Raw genomic sequence first — 22,476 nt, forward strand, 5'->3', positions numbered from 1 at the left:
AACCTTGGGAGGCAGCTGGCTGCTCCATCTGAATGCAATTACAGAACAAGGAATTCTACTGGACCAACGAGATTTCTTTCATTATCCTAATGATTTCTATCACAGCTGGATTTTTCTCTGTGGGATGCTTAGATCCATGAGATAAACTTTTTAGAAATGATTTAGCCAAACAAATGAATTAAATAGAATTCAGAATGACAGCTCCCAACACTTGGGCATCTGCCAAGGAACTTTCAAAAGCCACAATAATAACTCAGATCTGAGAGATCCTGCAAAGCCTATAAATTAAGTAATCCTTTGGAAACCTGCAGTTAAATCTGCCATAGGGTTGAGATTTGCCTGGAATTAATCCAAATAATGAGTTTCAAAATGAACTCTTTTCATAGGATATTGTTTTTTGGATATTTTGGATATTTTTAACTATTAAGTAAAAAAATAAACTTTGGTTTTCTAAAGAATCAGTTGTACATGAATCCCATTGAGTTAGGAAGGCACCAGAAAGGACTCATTTACACAATGGAAATGGAAGCTGAGATGACGCTGTCAAGTACTACTGATTAATGTAAGAAAGGAAAAGAGTTTATACTCTGCGAAATGCTGACTACTGGGAGGGCAAATGGCACAGATGCCATGAAACATTGCTTGGAGTCCTTACTCCAAGAATTTTGAGTTCATGTGATTGGCGTCACTTCCAGGGATCGTTTCCAATCACAACTACCAGGAGGAGAAACCAGCCTTAGAACATACAACTGAACATTCACAACAAATTATGTTCAAACACAAACCATGAACCGCTGAATCTGAACCCCAGCCCACAAGCTCACATCTAGCTTGGTGCTTAAAGCTACTTTTAAATGTCAAATGTCTGGATTCAACTGGTCACAAACGGTATAAATTGGCATTGTCGATTGTTCCACTCTGCAGGCAAGGAACTATCTTAGATTCCCACCTTCATTTATAAATTAAATATGGATGCTTTTATGGATTAAAAAGTGCATCTTATACAACCTATATGTACATTAGTTTAAAGTATTTCCAACAGCAGCTACACTGAAAGTGTAAGATCTTGTGCCTTGATTAACCACTTATAGATATATTTTTTTTTTAATTTTATTTTTTTTATTCCTTACCTTACCTTAATGATAGACATATTCAAATTCTCAGGTGATAAAATTAACTAGAGTTTGGAATTTTACATTTGCTACATTAGACATCAGTGCAATAAAAGCTCTGAGAGGTCATTCACCTGGAATCTCTGGATAAATAAGTTGCAATAAGTATTTCTGAACTTGATGGATGTGAATTCAAAATGAATTCTTCGCCATATAGGAGTTTGCTACTTCAGTGAGCAATATGGGCTGTTGCACTTTCTAGCAATCCCAGTTGTATGGGTAGAGATTCTGAGGCCCCATATAAAAAAAATCCACCTATAGAGCAGCTGAATTCTGCCTTAAACTCTGAAAAAGAAAGAAGCTGTATCTTAACAAGCCTTTCACAAATGCCTCTGACAAAAGTAATTTGTTGAGCTTATGAGGTTTATCAGGTATTTTTTTCACAGTCTAAAAATATAATCTTTCAAGAAGGGCCTGGGGGCAGTGCAAAGGGGGCACTGACTGTACTCGAATTGTGTCTGTCGAGCAATTTATCATCCTTAAACTGATGTGTAGTTTGTAGAGCAGCGAAATCCCCTGACCTTAAGAAGAACTACCAAGTCATAACGATGTTTGAAACCACTCTCATGAGGACAGATGTTTAAAACCAGCATTGGGGGCTCATTGTGGGGCCTCCCAGATAAGCACGGGACCTTTGCTAGATGTCGGGAGGGCGACAAATGGAAAACCTGAACGCTCATTCAAAATGGGACACAAAGCTGGATATCTGTAGTTTACCCAGTCAGTCTGTGACAACAAAGGAAGGAAACTGAGAGTGTCACCAGTGGCAAAGGAGAGCCAGAATGGAATATTCAAAATCAAAACAAAGAGGTGATAAGACTTCAGGGTGGAAAAATACTGGAAACAAACACAGAGGAAAATACTTGGTGGGGGGCAGATAAAGTGAGTGGGGTGATGAGATTGAATTCATGAACAGGTTTGACCTCTCTTTTGAATAATACATGGCCTTTGTTAGAGCTTGCTGTGGGGTTTCAGCACTCAGCTGAGGAATGAGCATGTTGGAGATACGGGGTTTGGGCTGGGTATCAAGGCTCACTCCCACAGCAAGGTTCCTGTCGTCTTCTCTTGGTCCTGTTGAGTTCTGTTCCAGAAGAAGAACTGCAAATAGATTTTGGAAATAACTTAAAATATGATTTAAAAATTCTCCAGTTATCAAAGACAAGAACAGATATTTCTGAGCCCACTTTGGTTGACTGAAGTGAAGCTGCAAAATTGTATTGGCTTTGCTCAAAGAAAGCACATGTTAAAAGGTGTGTGAGCGATTGAAGGAAAATGAGGCACCTGTGAGATGTGGAATTCTTCAGTTAATGTTCTCATTGCCCAAATCCTGGGAAAAAAACCCACAACATCTATTGCTGATAGAGTGGTGCCAAATTAATTCCTGATGCAATTCTGAAATCTGAGGACACTTTCCATCAGGAGCAATTCAACTGCAGATATTATTATTCAGATTAAAGCTGCCTCTACTTCAGCTCAGTTTAATGCATATTGGAATAGTCTCATTTGGAATAAGCACACCCACAAGTTTATACTGATTTGGTTAATTCTAATTGTATTCTACTTGAGTTCACTTTTTTGATGAGCCATGAGGGGTAACCGAGGCTGGGCATTCAAAAGACCTTGAAGAGAAAGTGCCTCGGAGCCAGCAGCTTTCCCATCAGCGTTTGAAATGAATACTTTAATAGTGGGGATTTCTGTGTTTTGATCATCTATTTCCTATGCCAGCAAATTACTTTGAAATCCCCAACGCTTTGCTGTGCAGCAGAGCCTGCAGCTCGCAGCCTGAGTGCAATTTAGAAACCACCCTGGTAACAAAGCTGTAATGAACGCCAGTGAAAAATGTTTGACTTCACAGAGCTGCAGTCTCCATTTTTTTCCCTGCTTTTTTCCTTTTCTCTCTTTTTATTGTTGCTACTTTCCAGCAAACTTAGTTTCTTTTACAGAAAGGATTCTTTTCCCTCCGAAAATGAAGAAGACGGCAGTGCTGACGCTCCACATGTGTTAACTCAGTCCTTCAAGGAGGTGCTGCTTGTCACCGGCCAGCGAGAGCGGGAGATGTGGGACATACATAAACTAGCTTCCAGCTCTCTGCAAGACAAATGTCGGTGTTCAGCTGGGTGGATTTTTTAACGCGAGCAAGGAAACCTCAGGCCAGCCTACTCCCAGCCTTCTGCAGGCTCGGTGATATCATACAGGAATGAGGAGGTATGATTCATCACCAGTTGTACAGACAAAAGTCAGCTTTTATAGCCTTTCTCGCTGGAGGCACACGCTCGCGTGGAACAAAGAGCATGGGTGAAAGCTCTGCTGGGACCAGCAGAACTTCTCTGTAGGTACCTTTCTAGCGAAGCAAGCAAAGGTTATTGTGTTTTGGGTTCATCACACTCACTGTATTTACGTTGTTAAATCACAAGGCTGCAGCAATAGCTCGGAGGAGTGTTTAAAAATCTCAGCTCCCACCCCTGTCCCAGACCAAAGCCTCTGGGATAACGCGGGCGCAGCGGTGAGATGGTCACGCAAACCTTCTTGCGCCACAAGCAAAGTCATGCAAAAAGTCTGCACAGCAAATAGCACATAAATCAAAGTCACAGAAACTGAGCACCAAGAAAGTAACTTGATGGAAGTGGACTTTTCAAACAATGGATCCTTTGTTTAGCCCTTTTTTTGAAGTGGGCCAGCCCTTTCCAGGAAGAGGAGTTTTCCCAAGCCCAGGCATTTTGAATTTTGCTTTCAGGGGAGACACTAAGCAGCTGTACTGCCCACCCATCCCACCTCCGAGCTACCACCACATGCCTGAAAGCCATCACATGAAGCACCCTCTGCAGCGGGGACATCTTCTGGGTGCTCCCATGGTCACCGATTCGCCTGCACCACCGGGACATAGAGATGCTCTGTGGTGCTCGGTGCTGCCCCAGACTCCCCTGCAAAGTTACAGTGATGCATCGGCCAAGTCATTCCAAGTGATTTTCTTCCATTTTTTCTCTTTTCTGCTTCGACATGATGCTTTTGATGAATAAAAAAAAGTCGTGACTGTGTGTTTACCGACCTATTACATCATTTTCTTCCCACCGAAGAGGACGAAGCCGCAGTAAGAGGAGCCTTTGACCGCACTTAACTTTATTACAGGGGAAAATTCGTGCTAAAACGCAACCCCCCCAGCGATGGCCGGGCCGGGCCGATCCCGCCTCCTCACCACGCCCCGTCGGGGGCGGGACCGGCCCGTCCCGGCGATTTGGGGACCGGCGGAGCCGTTCGACTGAGAAGTCGCGAGTGGGAGTCGTGGGAGCCGCTCTCCTCCCTCGCCATTATGTCCCACTCGGTGGTCCTGCGTGGCCCTTCGCCGTGGGGTTTTCGCTTGGTGGGCGGTAAAGATTTCAGCGCCCCGTTGACCATCTCCAGGGTGAGCCGGGGATCGCGGGGGGAGTGGAGCCGGGACCGGCGGCAGGTGATGGACAGCGGGGCCGGGCCGGGGGTACCCGGGGCATGCAGTACCCTTTAGGGCCTTTTAAAATATATGTTCTTCTATGTATCCCCAAATACAGGCAAAGAAGTGTTTGCCTCTGACCGCAGCACTCTTTCAGCCGCTCTTCCCCGTGTTAACGTGGAGCAGCTAGCATTCTCCACACTTGATTTATTTTTTTTAGCTGTTAATTCATAAAGATCGGCTTTCAAAAGTTTGTAGTGCTCAGCACTACAGAGGGCTTGGATTTGTGCCTGGGACCAAGTTCACAGGCTTTTGGGTTTTTTTAGGAAGGCACGAGTTAAGTCAGTAAGAAGTTGCCCTGTGCAGGCTGCTGCGTTATGGGGTCCCAGTGGGCTGGTAGTAATTACTGTGTAAGTGCACTCGCACTTGTGTTTAACCTTACAAAGATGTATTCTGGAAACTTCTTTGCTAAGACACCGCGGCTAGCTCGAAAAAGGCTCTGTGCGTAGATATATGTGAAAATGAACCGTCCTTGGCACAGAAAGGAGCACAGCGAGGTGGTGCGGTGGGCTGTGTGATGGATGAGGTGCTGTGCCCGAGCTGGGCACGTTCCTGTGGACTCCGATGTTTCCAAGGCCATTGGGCTGCCCTGCGGAAGGGCTGGATGTCTGAAGCTGCCCTGCCTTCCTGTGGCTGGGAAGTACTGCCGAGCTCTCCTGGGCAGCCGCTGCTGGGGCGCCTGAACAAACAGAGTATTGAAAGGCTTTGAAAGGAACCATAACTTATAAATATTGTCACATAACGCATACAAGCTGTTTGCTGTCTTTTCATTCCACTGCCGAAGCTGGGATGGAAGAGGGAAAACGTATACCCTCAGTTTTAAAGAAAAAATTATGGAAGAGAGCGTGTTTTAAAGACACTTGCTTTGTATCTGAGTTCAAATACACCTATTACACAGCATTACATCTCTGTTTTTACTTGGGTCTGTCCCTTACCAAGTGTTCCAGTGAGGGCTTTTTTGGAGGAGCAGCACGAGGAGGCGGCTGTAGAGGAGGGAAGAGCAGTGGCCGGCGGGGCTGGCCATGCTCTGGGGACCGGGCACGGCTCTGCACGCAGCCAGGGTGTCTGCAAAGGGGAGATACCCAGCTTTTGGGGCTCAGCCTATACCTCCCGGGCATGGATTTATACAACAAACACAAAATCGCCTCTTGGTGACTGTAAAACTCTTCCTGTTGTGAAGATGAACATCTTAATTTAGCAGAGGGAGCCTGTTTTCCTGTAACTTTGAAAAAAAGTTTGTCTTAATGTTAAACAAGAAAAAACAAAGTCTGCTTTTGCCTAGACAGGTGGGTTGCCAAATTCCTTGTTTGATTCAGCAAACCTGGGAGGTGTGAGGATAATTCTCATTAGGCCAATCTTTCTTTGGATCACAAGGAGCTGTAAAACAAATAACAGTTGTGGGGTGTTATGTCATGTTACTGAGTGTGGCAGACTTTTAAATCAGATCCCTTTTTAACTCTTGGTGGTGGTCCAATGTGCTGTAATACTAATGGCTGCCCTTGGAGGGTGATAACTTGCTGGGAACATAAATGTGGGTGTAGGGTGCTCTGCTTGGGCTTTTGTCTCTTAACACAATAAGAGGCCTCACTGGCATTGCAAATAATACTTGAAAATGTTAAAATTGGGCAAGAGTTAGCTTCTGGTGCAGCTCCTCGCCATGGGGGTGCAGGAGAGGGCTGCTAGAGGGCTTTGCTTGGTGGTGGGTCCAAGCAACCCTGCCTTTTTGCAGAGAACTGAAAGCAGCTGGTGTGGTGCTATATTTGCTTTTATTCTGTAATTCTCTAACCAGGAAATCTGTTTGTTCCAGCTTGAAACCTGGGTCAAGGAGGCTGGGGGCTCCCTGTCCCCTACTCTGCCCCCAGCCCCCTTGTCCCAGTTGGTTTGCTGCAGGAAGGAGCCTTCTTGTTGAGGCTTTTGTCTGTCTTCTGCTTCCTTCAAAGTGTCTTTTCTTAGAAAACAAATATATATATATTTGTTTTATATTAAAATGCCATTGCATTACAAATACATTTTGGAAAGCAGAAATTTGGCCAGGAGGCGGGACCAGACTCTGGGACTCCTGCATCCAGCTGTGAGCCCAAGATGCCGACGTGCTGTGGGGTGATGGGATGCGGGTTTGTGCCCCGCTTCTGTGCCCGAGGGGGGCTGAGGACTGATGTGCCCCATGGTGTTTGGGCTGTACAGCTCTGCAGGCATCCTACTTAAACTGGTTAGGTCGGGAATTTAAAAGTTGATGTTTGGGATTTACAGCATCCAAAACCCACCCGCGTTCAGTTCTGGGTGGAGCAGCTGGCTGCCTGCTTATGAAACACAAATTCATCTGTGTAGGGGTTGGAAAAAAACAAAGTATTCAGTCATTAATAGGTTGGTTTTCTCCACTCTTAGCTAAGCTACTACAGAAAACAAAGCAATGCTTTGCTGTCTGATGGGGGGACTCCAGAAGGGTGCAGCTTCTTCTCCAAACCTGAGTGTCGTTGCTCTGGGTTAAGTGAAGGCAGAGCTCCTTAATCTTGCATTTGTAGGACCTGAAGCTAAAGCGCCGCTGCTAGAGGGGAAATACTGAAGCAGTTGGTGTGATTGGAGCTACCAGACCAGGCTGAGATGAGCAGGAGGTACTATGGTGCAGAGAGAAGTACCTGGCTTGAGACAGGAAGAAAGACTGAAGATAGTCCCCAAAAGTGGCTTGTGACAGTATTGTCAAGGGACAAACCTGAAAAAAAATAAAGATTTGTCAGCAAGGAAAATAAGGATCATGCAGTTCTGCTTTGTAATGGACTTGACTCACTGAGCAGGGCTGCTTTAGCCCCCTGTGAGGTTGCAGAGTTTGTGCAGGTGCAGCTGGTGGTGTTGAGCCCATCCCTTGCAGCTGTTTCAAATATGCTCACGAAATCAAGGAATAATTTATTTTTTCTTGAAAACAGGTCACTTCCATCTGTGCTTTGATCAATCTTAAGTGACAAGTGGTCAAGATCTCATTGCTCAAGTGACTGAAAACAGCTGATGCTGAGCACTGCTGTAGAGTGGCCAGGGCTGGAGTTGGAGTATTTGGTTCTTCAGGATTAAAGATAAGGAAAGAAAAATGCAAATCCAGAAGGGTGTGCTTAGGGCATCTGTCTCATGGGGTCGTGTAAACAGTTAGGTGTGCTGGCCATCCTTTTTTTTTCCTCCCCCTGTTTCTTCTTGTGTTTTCTGGGGCACCAAGATGAGCAGGGCAGGAGTTTGCTGGGCTGGAGAAACACAGCCCAGAAGGATGCTGCTGCGGGTACCTGCAGGGGTGATGCCGGGGTGCTGTCAGGGCTGGGAAGGGAATTGTAGCCCAAGGCTGTGCTCTGGGGAGGAAACCCAGCTTATCTTATAATACCCACAATTACAGTAAGCTACACTGGGTGTTGTACCTCAGGTAAGTGATGGTTCCTCCTCCTACTGATATTTATAGGGGTAAGGGAGTGAGCCAAAACATCTGGTTAGGATTGGCCTTAATGACTTGATAGAAAGTGGCTTTGAAATTAAGTTTCTGGTAGCTGACAGCTGCTTTTCCTTGGTTGAGCAGGCTGACAACTGGGCAGGATGTTTGCCCTCTGTGGAGAAGGGGCTTTTTGGCAGGGACAACCTTGCCTTTCACCAGCAACCACGGCTCCGGAACAGAAATGGAATAATTGACTCAGCTGCTCTCAATGTTGTAACCACATCAGGGAGTGCTGTGGTTCTGTGTATGATCACAGTTCATCTACCCCTTGCCTGGGATTAAAAGATAATCAGTCATTAGTGTAGCTGGAGGAGCTGAATTCATTTGATCACCCAAAGGGGCTTGTCCAGCTCCTGGACCAGTCAAGTCAGTGTTGTCATCCACCTGACTTTGCCAGTGTTAATCCAAGCACTTGCTGCTTTTAGAGTCATGGATAAATGGCTAAACAAATAATTTTAAAATAGACTGATTCTAGGATTTTTTTTTTAAGTTTTTATTACAGTTTTCCCTCTATTTGCTAGCTTTGAATTCCGTTTACCCACTAGTCTGTAGCGGAGCAGCAAAAATGCATTTTTCAGTGTTGGCTTGGAACTGTAACACAAGAAGGGTGAGAAATAATTGGTCTGCAATCCATTATCCAGGTATTGTTTGAGTTAAGGTTGACTTTTAAACCTAAGTAGCTTTTGTATTTGAGCAAATATGTGTCCTGTTAAAGGTTAGGATACTCAAGAAGGAATTCTGCTGAGGGAGGAATTCCAGTAGAAGTTGTTGTGTTGACTCCGTCAGGGCAGCCAGTGAATGCCGGATTGTGTTGCCGTGATCCCACTTGAATACAGAGGGAACCCGCTTGGGGTGATGATTTCTGGGGTGGCCTGGGAGGCTGGTTCGTGTGTGCTTGGGGTGGCAGAGCACAAAGGGCTCTGCAGATCTGGGCTTCAGTTACTCTGTGTGTATTTGTGGAGAAGGTAAGAACCAGAGGTGTCAGCAAAGGGAATGGGTTTTTTTTCTTTGGTTTCCTTAAAGTTTTTTCCTGGTTTTGTGTGTAACTTGTATTTGATTGTTTATTAAATCAAATTGATGCACTTTCTGTTCAGAGCACCCAAATAGACCAAAGGAGTTGCTCTGTGTTGATAAATCCTAAAACTAGGACCTCAGCTGATTTCTGCTGATCTTTCATGTTTTTATTGCCTGTATAGAACTATGTGATGCTAGCAGTTTCTCAGTTGGTCACATATTAATGTTTGTTATACATAACAGTTCAAGTGGGATGATTATTTTTTAAGTGGAAGGAAATAGTTTTGCTTGTCATTCTTTTTTGTTCTCATCATTCTTCCAAGGATTGCTGCTTGTAAGGTCTGGAATGAGAAATCTGGGTGGTTACATCTGAATCTGTAGTAGTACTTAACAATTAATCTGAACTACAGATAAGAACTAACTAAAGTATGTAACAAATATGTTTGCTTCTGAAGATACTCTATCACTGAGGCTTTATTTAATAACTGAAAGAGAAGAATAAATGCCTGTGCTGGTTCAGGAGACAGTAATGGTAGAATATGCTGGAATTAAAGCTTAATGCTAATTACCGTCATCAAGCACACTGATAATCCAGAGTGGGAATGCAGGCGGAAAGAATGATTCATGTAGGTCCATTCATGCAAGGTCTGACCTTGGGGTGAGTTTAGCAAAATAAACCCAGCACACCCTTGAAAGCACTTGGGGCTTCTGCCAGGTTGAACAAAGGAGAATGGGCTCAGTGTAGCTGGGGGATTTGGAGTTTAGGTTGAGTTTTTGTGTCATGTTTGTGGTGCCTTTCTTTTTTTTAATGATGGTGATGTCAGTTTTCTAACCTCTTGAAGATTGAAAGATTGCCTGTTCAGGCAGGTATTCAGAGTCACTTTGGAAAAGTGCATGGTTGTATCCCACTTGATACAGGGATAAAAGAGAGTGAATTTAGACATCAGACTTACTAAAACGGCCCTGTTAGTGTAGGAAGCATATGAGGGGAAATATGTGGAGTTGATGTTTTGTGTGGTTTTGGTTTTGTGTGGGTTTTTTTTCATAGTATGATAGTATGGTTTGGGTTGGAGGGGACCTTAAAGATCATCTGGTTCCAACCCCTCTGCCATGGGCAGGGACACCTTGCACCAGACCAAGTTATTTAAAGTCCCATCCATCCCTCAACCTGCTGGTCATGCTGCTTTTGATACAGCCCAGGAGAAGTTTCTTAAACTTATTGTTGCTGTATATCACAATAGATGATGATAATCCTGGTTCCTGCTGGGGTTAGTTCGCTGCTTTAATTTTAATACAAATATGCCATTATGGATTGTGTGGAATTAGTGCAGACTATTGCAACTTATTTTTGTAGCTTGGGGAAAAATGCATATGACAGGTCTGCAGAAGTAACATGGTAAATCCTGGAAGGCACAAGTCCTCTTAAATATAGTGTTTCTAACTGAGTTTGCTGTTTGATTTCTGAGCTCATGGTTCTTAGATACCCAAACACTTAGTGAAAATGTTTTTATTTTTGAAGTCGTCTGTGACCACAGGTGCTAGAGTGTGAAAGAAAACAGTAGATCTCTCAAGATCTGGTAATGCTGATAAAATAGCTAAAACAAACATGTTCACAGGAGACACTCTGCTTGATTTGTTGTTGGTGCAGCACTGGTAGATGTGTACTGAAGCAAACCTGATACCCCGAGCTTGTTAACACCATGGATTTGTATGCAGCTGTTAACACCACACTTGCCCCAAGTCCTGGAAGATAAGGTTATGTTTGGTTTCTACTTCAGGACTTTGACAAAATTTCAAGCAAAACCAGGAATTGTTGGGTTACTTGGAGCAATTGCAAAGATGTTAAGCCGGAGTGTGGCATTCATGTAGCTTTTACAGCCAGCGGTGACCTAAAATAAACCCCACTTTCTCACCACAGAGAACAGAGCTCTATTAAAAAAAAAAAGTGCTGTGCAAGAGTATTTCAGCCAATGAATTTTCCAAACATCATAAAGACGCCTTGAAGCCCCTACCACACTCAATCTTTCTTGTCAACCAGAGCAACTCAGATTCACACCCGTTAAACCCTAAGTAGTTTTACATGTTGTGTGGACTGATAGGCAATTATGTGCGAATGACATTTTACAGTGCAAGCATCAGAAAGCAAAATATATCAGGTTAAAGAAGATTATTGAAGGCAATGGTTCTTAATTGTCACATATGGGCAATGCAGAACTAGAAGAGAAACTTGAACAGTTAAACCCAGGACTGTGCAATACTGGGCAGTGCGGAGCAGAGGCCCGGCTGGGAGGTCACAGGACACTGGGTCTGGATGCTGTCCTTCACTGTAAGCCACACAACGTTTGCCTTTAGCAAATGTAAAGCTTCTGGTACAAAAGACTAAACCCTGCAAAATATCTAGTGTTTGCAAAGGCACAAATCCCTGCAGTCTATATGAGATTAATGCCTTCACAAGAATGATGCTTCAGGTTTGCTCATCAAATGAATTGAAGCTTGTTGTGTTGGTGAATTTTCTTCTCTTGAGAGATACCTCAGTTGATACTTTTGTTTTGATGGGAAGGTAAGTATCAACCCACCTTTCTGGCTGAGAAAGCTGGTGATGTGAAAGGGAGAGCTCTGAGCAGTTCCTGTGTGTCTTCTGCCAAGCACCTGGGGGTTCCTACACACAAGGGTTTGGAATGACTGGTTTCTGGCTGTCGGTGTCTGGGAAGGGAGGTCTGGGCATTAAACCTCTAATGGAGATAAACCAATTATGATTGTAAAAGCTTCCTCTGCTGCTGAATCCAGTTTGCTGGGTGACATGCAATGGTGCAGTGTCTTGGAGGACCATGGTGATGCTCCAAGTGCACCTAAATCAAGGCTTAGCTGGTGTCCTGTGGGCAGGTTGTCCCACCATGGCCTTGATCCCAAACATAGCAGAGTGAGTATGAAGCAGATTGAAGAGTAGTAGCAGAGGTGGTGGCTGAGAGTAGTAGTGAGACCCCACCTGGAGTCCTGCATCTAACTCTGGAGCCTTCAGCACAGGACAGAAATGGACCTGTTGGAGATAGTCCAGAGGACCCACCAAGATGATCTGAGGGCTGGAACAGCTCTGCTGTGAGGACAGGCTGAGAGAGTTTGGGTTTTTCAGCCTGGAGAAGAAAAGGCTCCGGGGAAACCTTATTTTGGCCTTTCAGTACTTAAAAGGGGCCAATAAGAAAGGTGGGGACAGACTTTTTAGAAGGGCCTGTTATGACAGGACAAGGGGTGATGGCTTTAAACTCAAGGAGGGGAGATTCAGGTTAGACATGAGGAATAAATTGTTTACATTTAGGATGGTGAAACACTGGCCCAGGTTGCCCAGAGAGGAGGTGGGTGCCCCATCCCTGGAGACATCCCAGGCCAGGCTGGATGTGAGTGTCTGAACGACCTGTGCCTTTCTCAATCAGCTCTTTAATATTTTCCCTCAGGTTATGTGGTTGGTTGCTTTAAAACTCTTCTCATTTCATTGCTTCTCAGCCTTTTCTTTGTACAGAGACCTCAGCCTTTAAGCTGGATTAGGATCTCCACTAAGAATCTGATCTAAATTTGGATCTAGATCCATCAGTACTTGGATTCAAAAAGACTTAAGTGTCTTGCCTTTTGTAACACTCATACTCTGGTTCTTTCCCTTTTATGCTCTTAAATTTTATCTTGTTTTCTTCAGCAGTTAATAAAGTCGTGTTACATAAATAGTGCTCTTTATTTATTGGCTGTGCAGAATACCTAAATGTCTTGATACATTGGACTTTTATATAAGCAATTAGAGACATGCAAATAGATTGGCGAGGAATGTACATCAGTTCAAGGCATGATGCTTTGAAAAGCTGAAGAGAATCCCTGGAAAGAATGCTGAAAGGATTTGGGGAATTTATCTTCATTAGTTAGTCATTTATCTCCTGGTTCTTCCTGTTTTAAAATATATTGCTACTGTAAGATCATCTGCTGCCTTCTAGTATGCTTCCTGATATTAGAACAGGCTTGCTTTGTGTAAGAGCTGAGAATTTTGTCACACTATCTTGAAAGCCTCTCGAAGGCTTTAATCAGGCCCTTTTGATCATGCTTGCAGAACAGAAAATTTCCTCAGACCTGCCTGTAACAAACTGCCATTGATTTAAGAGAAGAGTGGTGTGTGGTCCATGTAACCTTGTGTGGGATTGAGTGTTTAACCCACTAAATTCTGGGAAGATGGCTTTATTAATTGATAGGATATGTTGTGTTTTCTTGCAGTAGTGCTTTTTTTCTTAAGAGTAAAAGAGAAAGAGATCTGGGTGAGAGAAAACTGCCTTTATGTGTGATTTGCCTCAGTAGGTACTTCAATCTGAGGAAAAAGGAGAATAAATGCAAAGTTCTTCTCTCCAGTGATTGTGCTGAGACCTGTGTGGACAGTGAGGAGGAACAGTGTGCCCAGCTCTGTCATCCTTTTGTCCTGACATGGGGTATTATAGGGGCAGGCTTTTTGGGGGGGAAAAGAGCGGGGGGAAACAAGTTAATATAACAAATTGGCATTGATTGGTTCATCGTGTGGTGTTTGTCCAACTCTGGAGAAGGCTGGAGCAAAGCTGCTTCTGAGCAGAGGCGTCTCTAGGGTGTGCAGGGTCACCCCGTGTGGGCAGCAGGACACACACAGTGACACATGGGGGACTTTGCCCCTAACATTTGCTCTGCACTGACTGTCTCATGTCTGTGCTTCATCTCCAGGGGGGAAAGTATAACATGATGTGTGTTTCAAGAGTAAACTCCTCTCGGTGTGAATGATCTTACTTACTAAATTAGATTGTGCAACTTCCAACACCAACTGGCTTAGTGCAACAGTAGCCTTAATGTGGTTTATTTTATTGGCCTGATGTCAGATGCTAGCACTTAGTGTAAATCCTAATGAGGCTCCAGTGGCCAGATAAGATAGTTGCTGCTGGCTTCAGGGTTTTTTCCCAGTCTGTTCCATAGCATTAGAGCATCCACTTGGCTGGGGAGGGGGTTGCTTGGGGCTGGAGGAGGGGAGAGAAGTGGGTGGTGATCTTGGGGGAAAGTGGTTGGGAAAATAATGGAAAAAACACTCATTTAAAAAAACAAAGTGTAATTGTGCAGATAAAGTTCACTGGTTGATGAGTTGGCAAACAGAGATACTAATGTGTGGGGTGTTGGTCCAGAGCTGCAGCCTGTGGGTCGTGTTTCCCAGTGTTATCCTCGGTGTGGGGGTGATGCTCACAGCACTGTGACTGAACTTCCTGCAGGGACAGAGGACAGTGAGGGAAGGGCTGTTTACTGGGGTCTCTTTCTTTAAAGAGTCTCCTTTTCCTGGTAGAGTAACATAAAAGGATTGAGACAGGCACCAATATTGGACCTCTAGTATTTTTTGAAGCACAGTGCTATGTGGAGGATGTACGAAGGTGTCACAAAGGAAACTTGTCCATGGGGGATTAGGAAGAATAATATGCTGCTTAGGAAAGGGGATAAAAGTGTAGGTTCTGGCTTCCTACTGGAGTGAATCCCTGCAGGAGGCACACTGTGCTGCTTGCTGTGCTCCCGAGAGCTGGAGCTCCTTACTGGGGGCACACGCTCTGCAAACCTCTGTGTGCCCTGCTATTACAGTGTTGTTAGCTGTGCGTGTTTCGTGTTTCTTTTAGTATTTTCTCTTTAAATATTCTTATGTGTCTGTGGGTTTTTTTGAGAGAAATGAAGAAACAGCTGCTTATTTTTGTGGAGTGGTGAAATGCAGAACATTGTGCTCTCTCAGCTTTATTTAATTTTGGAAGAGCACTAAAAATGATGTGCATTTATGCTGCATTCCCAGAGCAGACACTGTGCTGTGCGTGCACCATCACTTTGGGCAAAGAACACACAAATGTGCTTCTATGGGTATAGAAGCAGCTGTGAAAACACAAGTGCCAGTGACCCCCTAGCACACTGACAAGTCCTGTATGTATTTCGTGCTCAGTTCCTTCCTGCTGAAGATGCAGCAGGGATTAGGTGATGGGTAGTGGGTATTCCATGTATAGTGCTGTGTGGGATCTGCTTCATCATCTCACAAACAGCTCACCACCAGCTAACTCCATCCCTGCCCTGGTCCCAGATGATGGGTCTAATGCACTGAACCTGTTACTGAGTTGTTTTGATTTGCTCTTGGAAAACTGTTCAGCTCTACTGGATTGCGTCCCAGGCTGTGCTGTTTAGCCTGCTGAGCACCAGGGAGGGAGGCTGGCTGGCACCCAGGAGCAGGAAGGTGCAGGGGGAAGGTCCCCTACCTTTTTGTGGGCAAGCTGTGGGGCTGACTAGGCTGTCTTGTGCAACTTCACACCGTCTCCATCAGTTGGCTCTGGCTTTGTGTTGGTGGGACAATACCTGCAAGTGCAGTGGAACCATTAACCAGCAGCGTAAGTTGGTGGTTGGGAGTTCCCATCAGCACTGGGTTGCTGCTGTATAAAGTTGTGGTTTTGGGAGCTCACAGCTTCCAAAGGAGGCAGGATTCTTGTCCAGCTGAAAAAGAAAAACCTTTGGGGGGCCTGAATACAAATATTTGTTTCTTTAAGCCTGTGGTGTTTGCTGTGGGTTTGGCTCTTGGTGCCATACTGGATTGCTCTGAAGGTGCATAGAGGTTGACAAGCAGAGCCCTTTGGGAGACATGTGGCCTTGCAGGGAGTGAAACCCATGAAATGCCAGCAACATCAGGACTTGGACCACCCCTGCATTATTTGCACCTTGTTCCAGCCCTGAAATCCCAGCACCCGTGTGGGGCCCTGCAGCCGCGGGGTTAGCAGGGTGTGAGGACCTGGGCTGGCTCCTTGCTGGCAAGTAATTGCCCTGCTTGAGCTATCACTGGAGCAAAAGGAGACAAACAGCCCAAATCTTGGCAGGTGCCCAGCGTGGGCAAGACAAGGCATGGCACTGTGGGATGCAGCAGGCACTGTGGGACAGTCCCATGTTCAGTCTCAGCACGTGAGCTGGGACTCTGCTTTAGGGCACTCGGCATTGCCCACAGAAAGGCAGCGTGTGGTGGGGAGAGACAGCCTGTCCTGGGGAGACCGCTCACACCACCCCGAGTTACACATCCATTGGTCTCGTCTTCATCCGTGTTCATTCAGCCTTGATTTTTTTTTTTTTTAAATGGTTTGTTCATAGCACTGGTGGAGAAATTCAAAACCAAACCAGATCTTATCACTGCTTTTCTTAAGCCTATCCTATTCTCAATCCTCTCTTCCTTTGGAGGACCCTTTCAAGAACACCAGGCTCCGGTGACAGGGTGCAGGTTTTCTTTGCGGTGTTTTGTAACTGGTAATGTATCAGGTTATTCTCAAATTCACGCATGCTTTGTTCAGGTCGTGCATGCTGCAGTTACCGCTCGTGACAGACCTGAGCCCCCTCTGGAGGGGAATATGGATGAGTGCCCCAGTAAAAACCCCATCCCTAAACCTCTGTGCGCTGCCGGGCTTTAATGCCTGGGAGAGACCTTACACCCATGGGCAATGCACACAGCTGTAGTTACACTACTTAGGGCCATAGCCCTGGAGAACAAACTAATACACAAACCAAGGTTTATCACTTGAACAAAAAAACCCTTGTGTTTACAATAGTGGATGCTCAGGTGTTTGCAGGAAAGAGGCTGGATAAGGGGCATTCTGGGTTGAGCTGATTCCTGCTGTGTGTGGGTGCTGCCCAAACAAGACAGCCAGATCCCTCCTGCTCCTTCCTCCTCTATTTGGTTATTTCTGTGTAACAGTAGAGGGTCATCTTTCTCAGCTGTGTCACTCCAAGTAGAGACTCTTACAAAAATATATTTAAAATTGCATCCTTGTCCTTATGGAGATCCTGCATGGATCTGCATGGAGCAAAGCAGGTAGGGCCCTAGCATGGGGATCCAAATGCAACCCTGATGTGTAACCAGGCTTGTAGAACTTTCTGTGGCATGTTTGGTGTTAATGGCTTTGCACAGCTGTGAGTTAGGAGAACTTGGTTTGAAGTGTTTTAAACATTTTTCACTTAAATACAAACTTTGTACCTGACAGAGATTACAGTACTGATTCCCAAGCTGCTGTGACACCAATGCTGTATCTCAAACTAATGAGTTCTTGGAGTGCAGCTCCATTTCAAGTCCTCAGTCATCTCCATGGCTAGCATAAAATGCTAATGTGAAAATACTGCCAAAATAATTTGAAATAAACCAGAATCTAAAAATAGGAAACAGCTAAGAGCCCCATTTATGAACAGCTTATTCTCCAAGGAAGCTACAATCTGGTTAAGATCAGTGCAGGAAGGAAAGTCCATTGGACACCTAGGCAGCATTGAACAGACAAGAACAAAACACAGCTGTCCTGGGTCAAAGGGAGGATCTGTTAGTCCAAAAGCCTGTGGGGTGGACACTGAGGGAAGTGGATAACAGCAGGCAAGCACATAGAGGTGCTGGTGGAGCTTCTGATCAACTTTCTGGTGGGTCTGGCAGCTTCTGTGGCGGTAGAAGGACCCTGGTGCTCTGTGAATGCCACGTCTTCTTACACAGGTTCAAAACACGCAGCAGGACAAAAGCATGCCAGGGAAAAAATAAACCTACCCTGGGTTGCAATGTCCCATGTCAGAGCTTTACAGCTAATGTGTGTTCAGAAATACCTCCTGTTGTTTGCTCTGAGCTGAGTCATAGGGGGGCCTGTGCGTGGGGAAGGAGTTGGCTCGGCAGGTTTTTCAGAACAGAATAGCCTGCCTGACATTATTGCAGAGCAAATGGCAAATGCTGATTTACTCTGACAATGCAACAAAAGCCTTAATTCAGGCTGCCAGTTCTACTTAAATGTAAAAAGTGGTTTGGAGCTACTCAAACACCTTCTGATTCAAGTTTCAGTGGCTGTAGTCGTGCATAGACTGGTGCAGCAGGTCTGTGTTGTGCCAAATGCCATCTACCTCTTGCTGACTGTTACCAGCCTTGGTCTTGGGACCAGTCCCAGTGTGATCCACAAAGGGTGATAATGACAGAATGTCAGGGATTGGAAGGGGCCTCAAAAGCTCATCCAGTCCGATCCCCCTGCCAGAACAGGAGCACCCAGATGAGGTTACACAGGAAGGTGTCCAGGTGGTTTTAAATGTCTCCAGAGAAGGAGACTCCACAACCTCCCTGAGCAGCCTGTTCCAGTCACCCTGTGAAGAAGTTTCTTCTCATATTTAAGTGGAACCTCCTGTGTTCTAGTTTGTACCCATTGCCCCTTGTCCTTTTATTGGTTGTTACTGAGAAGAGCCTGGCTCCATTCTCCTGACACTCACCCTTTACATATTTATAAACATTAATAAGCTCATCCCTCAGTCTCCTTCAAGCTCCAGAGCCCCAGCTCCCTCAGCCTTTCCTCACACGGGAGATGCTCCACTCCCTTAATCATCTTTGTTGCCCTGCGCTGGACTCTCTCCAGCAGTTCCCTGTCTTTCTGGAACTGAGGAGCCACAACTGGACACAATATTCCAGGTGTGGTCTCACCAGGACAGAGTAGAGGGGAAGGAGAACCTCTCTGACCTACTGACCACCCCCTTCTAATACACCCCAGGTACCACTGGCCTTCCTGACCACAAGGGCACAGTGCTGTCCCCAAGGACCCTCATGTCCCTTTCCCCTATGCTGCTCTCTATTAGATCATTCCCCAACTTATACTGGAACCTGGGGTTGTTCCTGCCCAGATACAAGACTCTACACTTTCCCTCATTATATTTCATTAAATTTTTCCCTGCCCAACTCTCCAGCCTGTCCAGGTCTCTGGATGGCAGCACAGCCTTCTGGCGTGTCAGCCACTCCTTCCAGCTTGGTGTCACCAGCAGACTTGCTGATAGTGCACTCTATTCCCTCATCCAAATCATTGATGAATATATTGAAATGTACTGGTCCCAGTATGGACCCTTGGGGGGCTCCACTAGATACAGGCCTCCAACTAGACTCTGCCCCATTGACCAGGACTCTCTGGCTTCTTTCCTTCAGCCAGATCACAGTCCACCTCCCTACCCAACTGTCCAGTCCACACTTCCTCAGTTTAGCTGTAAGGATTCTGTGGGAGATTGTTAAATGCTTTACTGAAATAAAGATCCACTGCTTTGCCATCATCTGTCCACTTGGTTATGTTCTCATAAAAGGCTGAGGTTGGTCAAGCACAACTTTTCCTTGGTGAAGCCATGCTGACTGCCCCTAATGACCCTCTTATTCTTGATATGCCTTGAGATGGCACCAAGGATAAGTTGTTCCATTGCCTTTCCAGCGATGGAGGTGAGGCTGACTGGTCTATAGTTACCTGGGTCCTCCTTCTTGCCCTTTTTGAAGACTGGAGTAACATTTGCTTTCCTCCAGTCCTCAAGCACCTCTCCCATTTCCTAAATCCTATTCAGTTTCCCCATGAAAACAAGATTGAAACAGGGGTGTTTGTATGCCTCCCTTTCTAAAAGGCTGCTGCCCATTTAACGATGGCCCCTGGTGGTCACGGGTTTTTGGGCACTGTGAAGCTGGTGACTGCCACTTGATCTCAAACTGAAAAACCATACCTGTGTTGTTAGCAGCTGGTTGCCACCATGCACTGGGGTAAGCTCTGTCCTGCAGAGATGGAGGATGCAGTGGTGAAGATGTTGCCTGAATCTTTCAGGCAGGGTGTGATGAAGCAGAGACCCACCACCTGAGATAGGGCACTACACCTGTTTGAGTCAAGGTTGAACAGAATCAAAGCCCCATCACACATGCAGTGAGATATGAATAATCAAAAGTCATACCTGCCATACTTTCTCACTTGATAAACCATGTGGTTGGTTAGTGGAGCGCTAGCGGATGCTCTGAATGACTGAAGAGGAAATTAGAGGGCAAGCATGTAGCTATTAAGAGTTTAAACAGACACGTTTACCTGTCCTGTCTGTGCCTTGCATAATTTTATATTATTGCAAATATTAAAACCACATTTGGACTGATGGAAATAAAATGGTAATTTCTCAAGAAACACTTTTATGGCCTGAAGGATTGGTCTTAATGGCTGACCACAAATGGTACCTGGACCTGTCATTAGTTCCTCAGGAAAGAAGTTACGATTTTTATAAGGTTCTGGCATTCCTACAAAACCAGAAGGAAAGAGTTGTGGAGGCTTAATGAGCTGTGTGATATTCCATGCAGGGTTAGAAAGAGACAAGTCATTTGAATAATGGTCAGGAAAAACTGATGTCAAATGTAACCTCTCTGCAGGAAGCAATTAGGGTAACTGTGCTCATCTTTTAATTACATAGTTAGCGATTGACTCTCAAAGCATGATTTAAGGCCTACAAGCCAAAGGAGTGTAAAGTATCTCTCTGGAAAGAGGGTCTTGCATTATTTCAAGCAAGAAATCACTCACTGACTGGGGTTAACAGAAACCTCTTCTTTAAAAGAGGGTTGTTTTAGAGGATGGTCCTTGGAGAACTGGGGTGACCTGAGAGCCCTGGCTCTGAAATCCAACCTCTGGTAGATGCTGTTGGTGTAGGTAAAACATGTGTCTTCTTCAGAAATAACTATTCCCTTTATCTGTTGCTCATTGCAAGAAATTGGACTTTGTTTAAAACCAAATGTTCTTTTAAGTAACCTATTTTTTTTTCTTCCCCCTGCATAGATTAACCCTGGCAGTAAAGCAGCCATGGCAGACCTGTGCCCAGGAGATATTATTCTGGCAATTAATGGAGAGAGCACAGATAACATGACACACCTAGAAGCACAAAACAAGATCAAAGCTTGCATGGACCAGCTCCTGCTCTCAGTGAACAGGTAGGCCCTCTTCTGTTTGATGTGCACTCGTGTCAGCTTTGCTTGGCCCATCTGCAGGCAGCTGAACCCGGCGCAGATGTGACCTTAGGCTCAGTCCTTGGTGCGTCCCCATGCTCTGTGTAACTGTTCTGCATTTTTAAAAATAGTAAAGAAGAATTGTTTGTTGAAGATAACTGAATAAAAAAAAAATGGCTTCAGCTCATCTGTATGTGTGGATCATCATTTGCACCTTGCAAGGCTCATGCAGACTGTGAGCTGATTCAGATCCTTCAACCCAACGGAGGTTTTATTAACTCAAGCAAGAGTAGCACAAGGATTGAAATCTCCTTTGGGCAAAGCATCTAACTTAATTAACATCCACCTGTCATTTTCTTAAACATTTGTTCGGTAAACATACCTTTGGAGGTCCTACCAAATCCACTTTATTAGACTATTTCAAAGCAAAACCAAGGCTTGTTTTCGGTGTGTATGTTTTTGTTGTGGTGTTGTGTTTTGTTTTTTTTAATTGAAATTCTGTAGCTAAGGGTTTCTAATACAAATCGCATTATCCAGTCAAAATGAGCGCTCCTTATAAGGCTTACAAAAAACAAATGTTATCTGTAATAGATTTAAATACGTGTATACAATTTCCCACTTCAGATTAAAAAGGCATTTCCTGCTATAAAGATCTATCATTTACTGTTTATACTCTTGGAAAACACATAGCTTCTGACTGTGCTGCTGTAAATGGATTAAAGCTTTGTTGGTTCCTCATGGTTCATCAGACAGTGGTATCTGAACTGCCTGGCTGAAGCAGAATCCCCTGAGCTCAGCTTCAGCATTAGGAAAGAAAGAGAGAAAGAAAACTTAATGCAAGTAGAATTTCCCAGAGCCAAGGAGAATGGTTGTTTTGCTTTCCGTTAGGAGCAGTTTTAGGGGGACTGGATGGTTTTCTACCCAGAGAGGGGCTGTAGCCAGGGCAGGACAAAGGTTCCCTTGCTGGCTGTCCACAGGCTGTTGGAGCTCTTTGGAAGATGTGGAAGTCCTTATGTTGGGACAGAAGGTATGGTGAGCTACCACCTGCTGAGGTGGTTTGGGAGCAGAACAGCTTTGTCAGGGGTTATATTAAAGTTTTGCTGAAAACAACTTTCACCTGCAGCATGGCAGCATTTTCTTCTTGTGTATGAGGACTTCTACTGCATGAACTTATGGGCTGAATTCCCACTTTTACACCCCATTTTAGCCAGTGGTATCGATTGGCATCTGTTTGTTTGGCTGAGATCAGACCCTTGAGTTACTCCTCTTCCACAAGAGGCACACACATAGTGTGTGCACAGCCTTCTGCTGATGTCAGCCTGGTCCCCATGGTTGTGGTGCTTGGATCTTGGTGGTGGTAGCTGCTATGTTAGTGGTATCTCTGTGAAAGTGCATCTTCTCTCCTAAGAGGTGACTGCTTGCACAGGGCAGGGGTTGTGTTGAACTGGTACAGCTCCTCTCCATCACCAGAGGAGTGGATAGAAGTCTTGCAGCAGTGCAAGTATGTGCCTTGGTGCGGGGTTAGGGGTGATCTGTCTGTTTAGCTTGTCTGAGATGCAGAAATGTTCCTTCA

At 45.0% G+C, this 22,476-nt stretch overlaps 1 protein-coding gene across 1 annotated transcript in view; it reads left to right on the forward strand.

The window, feature by feature from the left end:
* Positions 1-4,479: 4,479 nt before the first annotated feature.
* The window catches only part of PDLIM4 (PDZ and LIM domain 4), a gene marked incomplete at both ends in the record, with an annotated part of 48,493 nt that continues 30,496 nt past the window's right edge, over positions 4,480-22,476 (forward strand). The window contains 2 exons of the mRNA XM_080352998.1: positions 4,480-4,572; positions 20,737-20,888. Of these exons, the coding sequence (XP_080209124.1) occupies positions 4,480-4,572; positions 20,737-20,888 (245 nt within the window). The remainder of the gene's footprint in view (positions 4,573-20,736; positions 20,889-22,476) is intronic.

The sequence above is a fragment of the Nesoenas mayeri genome (assembly GCF_963082525.1).
Source record: "Nesoenas mayeri genome assembly, chromosome: 14".
Taxonomy (NCBI): domain Eukaryota; kingdom Metazoa; phylum Chordata; class Aves; order Columbiformes; family Columbidae; genus Nesoenas; species Nesoenas mayeri.